The following is a 12163-nucleotide window of genomic DNA, read 5'->3' on the forward strand; positions in this document are numbered from 1 at the left end:
TTTATCTCACTGGCCCTCGTTTAGCTTATTTGTTTTATGTATGACAATGTACATATCACTGCATCGAAAAGTGAGTTCATTCTCCAACAAAGGCCATTTCAACTTCCAGTTTAGGAAATTATGAAGTGAATTTGACAAAGCAGTAGATTACATAAAAGAAGGGCCTGTCCAGTGTAGACTTAAAGGGATATTCCACTTTCAAAAACACTTTTTGTCATTGTATGGTCTAATCAGGCTTGTATGAACACCCTGAACAGTTTTTAATTTTCTTCATTCAGTATTTAGATATTTGATGTAAAAGTTACCAGGCCCGACACGCCCATGCCTCTCCCCACACACACTCATTATAACTTCAAACTCCATTTTAACCATGATAGATTCATTAAAAATACCCATTATTTTTTCTGGTGACTCATAATACCCTCCTAGTACGTGAGCAGGCCGTGTTTTTTCCATAACGTTTTTCATGTCTTTTTTATATATTTTTATTGTATTTAATTTTTTCCATTTTCACAAAGAATTATTAAAAATACATGAAAAACGTTATGGAAAAAACACGGCCTGCTCACGTATTAGGAGGGTAGTTTGAGTCACCAGAAAAAATAATGGGTATTTTTAATGAATCTATCATGGTTAAAATGGAGTTTGAAGTTACAATGAGTGTGTGTGGGGAGAGGCCCTGGGCCCTGGAGGGCCAGATAACTTTTACATCAAATATCTAAATACTGAATGAAGAAAACTAAAAACTGTTCAGGGTGTTCATACAAGCCTGATAAGACCATACAATGACAAAAAGTTTTTTGAAAGTGTAATATCCCTTTAAGGGTTTCAGATTTCCCTACAGTACAGTCTTCACACCAAGTAGTCACTGTCATCCTTCACATAACCTACTTTAATGGACTCCGTCACCCACGACTCTCGCACAATCTTAAACTTCTTCCTAAAGGTCCGCCGTAGGGCCTTCAAATCCGACACTCTCGTGTCGTCGTCTGCTACGATGACGTGGGAGACGCCCTCTTTGAGCTTCTCCGCCACGGACCCTCCGTGGTAGCGAAACTCCAGTGCCCTCGTGTCCAGACACGAGGCGGGAACGGCGGCCCGGGGGTCTCGTATGTCCGCGTGGCGGTCCATGTAAGCCTCGTAGGGCCTGAACATGCTGGTGGGCAGGTCCTCCCAGCCGTAGCGCGCCTCCACCTGGCCCACGTCCAGGGCTGCCGAGGCCTCCACGCTGCTGATCCTGTTGATAGGACCAGCGGCGTCAGTTCAGAAAAGGCTAAGGTATGGCAACATGACTGTTGTCTTGCGCGCGTGCAAGACACCAGTCATGTTGCCATACCTTAGCAACAGGCATGATACATTTATTTTAAGAAGTACATTCGATTTTTTTCCCCCGTTTCTACGGTTTCTTTGGCTGGATATGGCAGCCTGGAACGGTTGTTCAAGTGCAGCTAAACTTGGCATTACAATAATGAATTGCACCTGTGCAGCTGACCTGCGGAACCTGGGAATTTACCATTTTGTCAAGTTAGGGAGAATAGTAAGTGTTGAGAGAATATATGGTAATTATAATACCTTGTTAAAAGTGACCATTTTGTAAAATTTTGCATTTGTAGTTATTTTACTGTAATTTAACAACATAATAACCAGCACTGATAGACAAAGAGACATTCATGGATTTATAGTTACATTTTAAAACTTTTATTTTCCCCCCTGGACCCAGGGTATGGCTGCTGCATACCCCCCCGCCATACCCAATTATTATTCTTTTTTTTTTTTAATTATCCCACGATTTTGTAACCCATTTTTCACCCAGTGCCAATTGCCTATGTAATCCTGGGCTCTGCTCTCCCTCTGCAGCGCCTGGGGAGATGCTTCCTTCTATGTATGAGGAGCCCAAGTTGCTTCTTTTCACCTGACAGTGGAGATTTCCCTGGTTTGGACGTAGCGCGTGGAAGGAACACGTTATTCCAACCAGTTCCTTTCCCCTCCATCAGGCGCCCCGGCTGGCCAGGGGGAGGCATTATTGAGACCAGGATTACAGCATGTTTTTGTGAGGGTGTCATTCATGTGAGGGCGGTCACGATTATTACATAATTGCCTAATTACTTGACATGATCGCAATTATCGTCATAATCGTGAATGTTGAAAAACGTTCATACATTTTCAGATATAGTGGAAATAGCCGATCTACAAGCTTGTAGATCGGCTATTTCCACTATCAATGTTATTTATTTAAGTAGTCAGTTGTCAAATATGTCAGTAATGTATTTGTATATTTAGGTTATGTGTCATATCTGCCATGTGCAACTTCAAAGCCTAAAAGCCAAACAGAAATGCAATTATCAACGACAAAAACACAATTAAATCGTCAATCGCAATTATTTGAGTGACAATTAATCGTCACGTAATGTCACATCGTGACTGTGACAGCCCTACCTGTTGAACACCTCCCGCAGCTGCTGCTCGTCCGTGTCCACGAAGTAGCTGTCGCCGAAGCCGTCGTACTCCTTGGCGAAGTACTCCCGGGTGGAGGGCGACGTGTGGATCATGTGGCGCGGCTGCCACGGCACCACCTGTAGTAGAAATGATTGATACCGACTGTCAATATGTAATATTGTGTATTCCCCAAACTTACTGTATGCCAGAGGTCTTCAACAGGGGGGGTCCGGGACCCTTAGGGGGTCCTCAGTTACTATAGGGGGTCCTCCAAATCTTTGAGTGATAGAAACTTTTTTTTCCTTCATTTTTATATCAATCACTTGAACCCTAGTGTCCATATTCTGAGAACCTTTGCCAAAAATAGCCGATCTACAAGCTCACAACGCCTCGCGCTGCGAGGCGTTGTGAGCTTGTAGATCTGCTATTTTCGGCAAAGAGCTTTGGTGTAGAGGGGAACAATAACTAGGGATGGGTATCGTTCACCTCTGAATCGATACGATACCTTTTTCGATACCTGGGAATCGATACGATACCTGTTTCGATACTGTTTTCGATACTTTTTTATTTATTTATTATTATTATTATTATTATTATTAACTTTTTTCTATAGGCTATTTTACACACCACAATAGGTTATTAAGGCCGCCTAAGACAGCCATTTTCATGTCATTACTGTTACTATGGCTGCTATTTTATATACAAGTGTTTGTCTGCATAGAACACATTCTTTATACAGCTATTCTATGGCTATACTGTTGACGGTTTATTATTTGTACTATTATTGTTATTATTATTATCATCATCATCATCATCATCTTACCTTATCTTAGTTTTTCTTATTATTATTATCACCTCGATCACAACATTGCATTTTGCTTCTTGTCCCTGAGTAGTGACAATAAAACCTTGCTTCTCTTTTTTCTTAAACCTCACATCAGCAATTTGCGTTGCTGAATGCAACTCCATTGAACGCGAATGCGCGTTCGCGTCTACATGCATACATGAACGTGCAGCATGGAGTTACACAGAGGCAGGGTGTCTGCCCTGCACTGGCGAAACAAACACAAACATGCGTAAAAAGTTTGTTTCAACCGATCCATTACTTTTTCTAGACGGTCGGAACTAAAGACACATGTACCGCCATACTACACATCTCTCCCGGGACTGTATTCTTTTTTTTTATACGACACAGAAAAAGGCTTTCACTTATTCAACACGGAAAGGGTGAAAGCCAGACAGAGCAGCGAGCGGAGACGTTATGGGGAAGAGTAGCTCTGGTCCATAGCGTTAGCGTGGGGACTGGGGAGAGGTGACGATCGATGCTCACACAGTGTCACAGCCGGAGATCATAGACGTTGGATCATCGGATGTTTTCAGTTGTGGGCCATTTTCACAGTAACGCAACTACGCAAGTTTACTAAAGCAATTCAATGTTGTTACGGATGCGACTGGCCACGGGTACGTTCAAGAGTATCGAAACGAGGTACCGTTTGTTTTTATGTGAACCGATACTCGATAGTACCGACGTCATGCATTCGATACCAATAAAAGTACCGACTTCGGTACCCAACCCTAACAATAACTGACTAAGGACAGAGTGAAAGGTCAAGTTCATAAAGTATTGACGGTTCATGTGGTTAAATATCTGAAAACACAAATTAACATGAATCCAAAATACACTGATGATTGTGGTGTCAAACGATGAAACTATATGGAATCTATGAACAGGTTGTGGGGGTCCCTGCTTCATCTCTCTCTCAACTAAGGGGTCCTTGGCCTGAAAACGTTGAAGACCCCTGGTTGTATGCTATATTAGACGAGTCACTTTCCACATGAACTAAATCGACAGCAGCTGTGATACGAACAGCTGCCAAATGCTGACTGGCTCCTACGTCACCAGTCCATATACGGAAGACTCTTCACAACGGAATTGTATCTTTAGACACTGTGTCGTAGACACCCTTTCACCTATTCTTGTCACACTGTCCTGTATAAATGAGAGACTGAGAACGGGAGTACACTAGGGATGTTAATCGACGCATTATTTGCGAATCGACGCGTCGCGGCCGAAAATCGACGCGGCGATCGACTTTTTTCACATTCCCCCCCCCCCCCCCCCCCGCCCCGCTAAGCTGCAGCAGAGAGGAGACCACAACGGCGCATTACTTTAAGCAACACAACTTGCAGCAGCACCCACCAGAACTTGCATCAAAGCCATAATAATAATTATAATAAACAATTGCTCTTCCTTGCGTTAGCATGGAGTCTGTTCTCTATAGACTAGAAGCGGAGTGACAAAGTCCATGGAACCGTTCCGTAGTGGGGGCGCTCAGGCTGGCACTCCAGAATAGTGTATCAAATGTGGAGCTTTGTTTGGTCTGCCTCGCTGGCTCGCTCTCCCTCCCCGACCGTGTCCACGGGTGTGTCGCATTAACGGCGAGTAGTGTATTTATTTTGTGTTGTTTTATTGTCAATCTTGACAAAATCACTGCACACGAGGCGACGTTGCCATTAAATAAGCGAGCTTTCGTGTCAAGCATGCATGCAAAGGCAGGAGGTAAACAAAACACATCCAGTCAGCGCGCACTGCTATGGCGCGTGCATACGAACAGTCCAGCAGTGTTTCTCAAACAGTAGTCCGCGGACCTGACCAGCGCCACATGCATGCGAATCTGCGATCCATGCATGCAACACAGACATTCACTCGTCCCCGACACAGACACACACACACACACACACACACACACACCGGTCCTCTCACATTTGGAAAACATTTGACGCTTATAACGAACAAGCGATTAAAACATTTTTGGGGGAAAAACTTTAGTAAGAAAAAAAAATGATTTTTTTTTCACATCCCTAGAGGACACAGCATGTGTGTTCCTCAGAGCTCTTAAACATTGTTGCTAAATAAACGCATTGTATTCATTGTCACTCTACCTTGTGGAAATTCGATTCATATATTATATATACAATAGTATGATCTGAAGATTTCTATTACACACCTCCTTCCGGTCCAGGCACTGCTGCAGCCAGGCGGCCCACACCACGTCGTGCTCGTTGGCGGCGATCAGGTTCTTCACGCGCATGTTCTCCGTGGCCGCGATCACGCAGTACGTGTCCCGCCCGGGGTTCTGCACCACGATGCCCCCGCACCTGAGACATGACCGGAGACAATGTGAATGTTCATTCATGCTGGGATAGGGATAAATAAACCTTTCAAAATTAAGCAGCACAACTAGGGCTGTCGCAATTATTACATAATCGTCTAATCGCAATTATGTTGCATATTCGTCATAATCGTTTCCATGTTGAGAAATGTTAATATCGTTTATCGTATATACACTTTAAAAAAGTACTGGAAACAGCCGATCTACAAGCTCACTCACAACGCGTCGCATAGATCGGCTATTTCCACTGCCAATGTTCTTTTTTAAGTAGTTGTCAAATATGTCAGTAATGTTTTTTGTATATTTATTTAAGTTATGTGTCATAATTGCCATGTGAAACTTCAAAGCCTAAAAAGCCAAACAAATGGAATTGTCAACGACAAAAACACAATTAAATCGTTAATCGCAGTTATTTGAGTGCCAATTAATCGTCATGTAAAATGTCGTAATCGTGACAGCCCTAAGCACAACCCAAGAGCTTACGGATGTCTCTGCTAACCGTCTGTCTCTGCCAGTTGTTGGTCTTTAACCCTGTTAAAACTGGCGTCCTTTACTTATTGTGGGCATTTTATTGTACTATTTAAAAACGTTTCAAAATAAAACTGCTAAAATAACTAAACAAGCTTGTAAGGGGGTCAATCTTGCTTTTCGTTGTACAAAGTATACTGGGCTGATTGCTAAAATGGTGCACAGTGCACTACAATTAATCTCAAAGACCATCATCTGTTGATTTTGGACACAAGGATATTATTTCATCATAATAAACAGATTATAACTAAGAATTAGGGCTGTCATGATTATGATATTTTACATGATGATTAATTGTCACTCAAATAATTGCGATTAACAATTTAATTGTGTTTTTGTCGTTGACAATTACATTTCTGTTTGGCTTTTAGGCTTTGAAGTTGCACATGGCAGATATGACACATAACCCATAACTTTACACTTTAAAAAGAACACTGATAGTGGAAATAGACAATCTACAAGCTCACAACGCGTCGCAACGCGTTGTGTGCTTGTAGATCTGCTATTTCCACACTTTTTTAAATGTTTGAACACATATAAACATTTTTCAACATGTAAACAATTATGACGATTATCACAAAATAATTGGGATTATGTCAAATAATTGCGATTAGACGATTATGTAATAATTGTGACAGCCATACTTGTAAAAGCAGTCAATTTTGCTTTGCATTGTACAAAGTATACTGGGCTGATTGCTAAAATGGTGCACAGTGCACTACATTTAATCTCAAAGACCATCATCTGTTGATTTTGGACATGAGGATATTATTTAATTATAATAAACAGATTATAACTAAGAATGGAATTCTACCTGGCCACACCCTTTTCCAGCTCAGCCTTTGGGTATTCGTCGCTGCCGTTCAGGATGCAGAACTCCACGTCCTCAAACATGTCCGTCTCCTTGGTCACCCCGGACAGGTCTTGGGATTTAAAGTGGCCGATGACGCCCACTATCTTCTTGGGCTTGACCGGAACCTTGCGTTTCTTCTTCTCCGGCTCGTTGCCATCTAGGAAGAGGTGCCGCGAGAACAGCTTGCCGGACGCCTTGCTACGGAACCCGTCCAATTCCGCCAGCGTCATACACTGGTGCCACTCCTTGTCCTCTCGGGTCTTCTCGATCCTGGGGAAACGCAGGGTGCAGTTTGTCTTGTACATGTCGCTTCCCACTATTTCAGCCGCCTTCACCTGGATGATGACCGAGTTGCAGGGCTCGATGTAGACCTCCGGTTTCTCCGTGCCACACAGGATGTTTGCCGGAGGGTCATTTTTACGGTAGACCTTCCAGTGCTTGGCGAGCCTCAAGCCGAGGTCGTACAGTTCCTTCATGGTGTACCCAGAGCCGATGCGACAGAGGCTGTGGAAGGCGAAGGGTTTCTCGCCGGCTTTGGGAGCTTCGGCGACCCCGCATAAGAAGTGAGACATCATGCCACCGCGGCGTCCTTTTCCCCAATATCCACCGATGATCAGCAGGTCGAGCTCGTCCATCAAACCGTCCTGATATTCCGGTTTTATCTTCAGCCAGCCCTCGCCCCGCTTGTCAGGTTTGTAGATGGATAACGGATCTTTCACCATGATCCCTTCCTCTCTGTTGTCGATGGCCTCGTTGAGAGCGTTCACCACTTCCTGCATGGTTTTGCCGTCCGTCTTGGGCACCAAGTGGATCCTCCCCTTTACAGGAGTGAAGACTGTCTGAAGGGCGGCGTATCGCGCCTGCAGTGGCTCCTTGCCGAACTTCTGGCCATTGATCAACAACACGTCGAACACACAGTAGCACGTCTGTAGCTCTGAGTCTTCCATGAGCCTCTTAATGTCAAATTTGCTCCCTTTTTGCATGAAGGTCTCTGCGGTGGGGTTATATGCCATCATCTCGCCATCGAGTATACAGCTCACCACGTTGGGCTTGAAAACATTGTGGATGGAAGGTGTCAGCGAGCCCTCCAGCGGCGACGCCCCAAACTGCTGTGTGTATTCATAAGCGTTCCGGGTGAAATACTTGTAGACGTCCCCGTCTTTGTGCAACTGGATACGCTCTCCGTCCAGCTTGGTCTGAATAAAGAACGGGCTGTTACCCATCTTTTTCTCCACATGGCTGATGTTGGCCACAGCCGCCAACATGGGCTTGAAGGCAGAGAAAAGTCCGATAGAGACGTCGCATAGGGACACAGCAGGGTCGTGAAGCGTCTGGCACAGCTTGTTCAGGTCGGTGTTGACGTTGAACAGCTCAGCGGCATCAGGGTGGAACACGCGGAGGACTATTTCTTTGCTGATTCCAAGCGTCATGTGCTTTAGGATCATCCGGATGAGCCACTTCTGCTCCAGAGCCGAGCTCTGGGTGATGAGGTGCAGGAGGCTCTTTTTCACCTGGTCCTTCTGCTTGCCAGAATTGCTGGCCGCCACAGAGTCGAGAAAGTCGTTGACCTCCTTGACGGTGAGGCTCCCTTGGCTGCTGCACCGTTTCTTCAGCACAAAGTAAGCCATGCCGGCGAAGTCTCCGGCGTCCCCCTGGGAGGGCAGTCACGATATGACATTTTACATGACGATTAATTGTCACTCAAATAATTGGCGATTAACGATTTAATTGTGTATTTGTCGTTGATAATTACATTTCTGTTTGGCTTTTAGGCTTTGAAGTTGTACATGGTAGATATGACACATAACCTAAATATACAAAGAAATTACTGACATATTTGACAACTTACTACTTAAAAAATAACTTTGATAGTGGAAATAGCCGATCTACAAGCTCACAACGTGTCGCACCGCGACGCGTTGTGAGCTTGTAGATCTGCTATTTCCACTATTTTTGACTTTCTTAAAAATATATGAACATTTTTCACCATGGAAACGATTATGACGATTATGAAAAAATAATCACGATTATGTAAAATAATGACGATTAGACGATAATTATGTAATAATTGTGACAGCCCTACCCCCTGGGACGTGGTGGGAGCCCTGTAGTTCAGCAGTTTGTTTGCCTCGGGGCCGTTCTTCGGGAGGCCCAACACGTCTATGTAGAGCTTAGCCAACATGCTCTCTTTGATGCCATAGGCCATCCGCTCTCGTTCACAAGAGGGAACTATGAGACGCATGGCCGGATAGAAAGAGTCTGTCGTTTGGGGAGTGTCTTTGTGAAGGGCCGCGTGGAATTTCCTCCATGACTCGATGAATTCTCCGAGGACATTTGATTTATCCGGGCGTAGTTTAGTCTTCTGGATTTTCTCTAGTGTGGTGCACAGGTGAAGGAAGGGAACCTGCGCTGCGACAGAGGCCTGGTCAGCAGTGGCACTCTTGGAAGTTCCCTCCATGGTAGAAGCTGTAATATCAAACCAAAAAGTATAGTTAGTAGACCTAGCCTATATGTTCTTTGCCCTTCAATCCGGGAAAGCATTTATGTCCTTATTTTTTGTCAAGGATTGATATATTGATATATTTGGCAATAGTCCCCCCCCCCCCCCCCCCCATCTGAAAATGTTTTTTTTTTTACCCCAAATTTGTTCAGAAATAGCAGATGTACAAGCTTGCAGCATGGCACGAAGTGAGCTTGTATATCTGCTATTTTGTATAGCCAAATAAGCCAATACATTTTTTGAATACAGTTTTCAAGTTTTCTGAAAAACTAAACTTTAGAGGGTGTTTTAACCCATCAAAAACTACCTGAGGCCGAGGCAACAAATGCCTTCTAAATCAGTAGTTCTCACACTTTTCAAGAATGTTGTGAGAACGTTGCAAGAAAGCTGTGAGCTTCTTGTTTGTCTGCTATTTTTTGAATAGCCAGCACAAACATCTAAAATGAAACGTATGCTTTGCTGGTTTTAATGTCAGCTAGATATAGGACTGAATTGGAATTTGTAGAACAAGATTGTTATAGTTTTAAGAGTCGTGGTCCATCCTATGCAAGATTATATTATCATAATACTATGTTGCACCAGTTGCACATTATGTTTTGAATAACTAAATATGAGAGTAACTTTGATCAGTCAAGGTAACCAATTAGCCAGTAGCTATGCCCCTCCCAAAAAGCTTTTGTCCAATGCTAGCTTAGAATAACTTCCTGCTTGCCAAGGTTTGCCTTGGCAACAGCCTTGGCAAGCTGCCGGTTGCTAAGCTAGCATTGGACAAAAGCTTTTAATGGAGGGGCATAGCTACTGGCTAATTAGAGACGGCTAATTGTTTACCTTCTTTCTAAAATACAGTAAATAGTTACACAATATACAATTTCATGTAATTAATATATAAAGAAAATGGCACAATATAAAAACACCCTCTTCTATACGTTGACAGAGATCTTCAGTTTTCATTATTTTTTATTTTTAATAAACAGCGATATAACACATTTTCAGTACTTTTACTTGTACTTTTACTCCACTACAAGTATGTTAATCTTTAGTTACTAGTTAGTAGTTACTTTGTAGATTTTGTCATTCTTAACCCATTTAGGCCTAACCTATAGAATAGGGCTAAATCAGAAATTATCCGAAAGACAGACGGATAGAACACAGTACTTTGCATAGGATATAATCAATAACAAAGGGAGAAAAAAGCATTCAAAAAAGGAAAATAGAATAAAAAGAAAAGGTATAGGCCTACTGTAAATATTGTTGCACTGTTACTTTATTTTCCTTCTTTTTTCTGACTCTAACTACAGCATAGTAGGCCTACTGTGTTCTATCCGTCTGTCATTCAATGTTATATGAGATACTTTAATGGTTTCCTGTGCAAATAAGCCAAGTGCTTATAGGATCTCCTTTAAGTTGACCTTGTACCAGTGAACTGTACCGTCATGAAAACTGTACCTTTTCCTAAGCAAACTTCTAATAAAGTCTTCAATCAATCATATATTTACAGGGGAGGTAAATATGGGCTTATCAGTGGATAACTGCAACAAACAAAGAAAACCTACTAGCAAAGACTCGTTCACAAACGGTCAACAGAACTACTTGTGTGAGAAACAGTCCGTCTCAAAGGGACTTGTTTCTCACTGTATTAATATTGTTGTTGTTGTTGCACCGTATTTTAATTAAACCTTAGTTAATTACCTTGATCTGAGTCACTTAAAAGAAGGTAGAGTTGAATTAGTATCAAACGTCTCCATACAGCAAGCTAAGCTAAATGTCCACGGCTCCTTCCAAACGAACGTACAGGAAGCGGAAACCTTCAACTGTAATCTTCCCGTGGAAACATGAGCTGAACCAGAGCCATGGAGAGTTGCGTCACTCCCGTTCACTTCATGGGGCCAGGTCTTCTACGCACACATCTATTGGCGTATAGTGACAAACGGCGAACCGGAAGTTTACAAAATGCATTGAAGTCTATGAGGTGTAAAGTGACAATGAACCACGTGACCAGCGCTGTTTCTGACCCCGCGGTGACACCACTCTCTGATTATACTGCTCTGAGCTGAACTGATGAGCTCCGTGAAGTGAGCTACATTAGCGTTTCCGGCCTGGGAGGAAGCTGGGCACTAGCCAGGCTCCAGCCTTCAAAATAAAAGACACAAATGTATTTAAAAAACACGTGTATAATGTATGTCTCTAATTGTCCAAACACATTTTCCAGGTTCTTTCAGATTGAAATTCGCCTATAGGCCACTTAACATGTTAATTCCATTCTTTCTATTGTAATCCATAGAAGAGCTATCAATTGGTTGTTGATACAAGTAGGCTACACCTAATTAGGTCTAGTTACTTAATTATCAATTGTACTTTATCTGTTTATTTAGATTGGGCAGATGTAATGTATGGTAGGCTACTATAGGCTATATTAATGTAAGTAATGAAAATATACCTTGTGTGCATCTACACCAGGGGGTCCAGGACCCCTAGGGGGAATTACTACAGCTGCATAGCTCAGGGGAAGAGAAACCGTTATTAGAGCACGAAGGGTTCCCAGTTCGAATCCGGGCTCCCCCTGAGTTAATGTGGAAGAGTCCTTGAGCAAAACCCTGAACCCCTAATTGCTCCTGGTGAGTAGGTTGGTGCCTTGCATGGAATGTAATGCACAATCTATGTAAAGCGCCTTGG

General features: G+C 43.0%; 1 protein-coding gene across 1 annotated transcript; it reads right to left on the minus strand.

The window, feature by feature from the left end:
* Nucleotides 1-852: 852 nt before the first annotated feature.
* On the minus strand, nucleotides 853-11261 carry LOC308280427 (DNA ligase 4-like; the record flags this gene model as incomplete). The annotated part of the gene is made up of 6 exons (XM_080720692.1): nucleotides 11180-11261; nucleotides 9074-9456; nucleotides 6952-8642; nucleotides 5445-5595; nucleotides 2437-2573; nucleotides 853-1237 (listed from the first exon to the last, which is right to left on the minus strand). The coding sequence occupies exons 2-6, from the start codon at nucleotides 9446-9448 to the stop codon at nucleotides 853-855; spliced, it is 2739 nt and encodes a 912-aa protein (XP_080576818.1). The 5' UTR covers nucleotides 9449-9456; nucleotides 11180-11261.
* Between the last annotated feature and the right edge of the window lie 902 nt (nucleotides 11262-12163).

This window comes from Nannobrachium achirus (genome assembly GCF_963921795.1).
Source record: "Nannobrachium achirus genome assembly, chromosome: 24".
In the NCBI taxonomy this organism is placed as follows: domain Eukaryota; kingdom Metazoa; phylum Chordata; class Actinopteri; order Myctophiformes; family Myctophidae; genus Nannobrachium; species Nannobrachium achirus.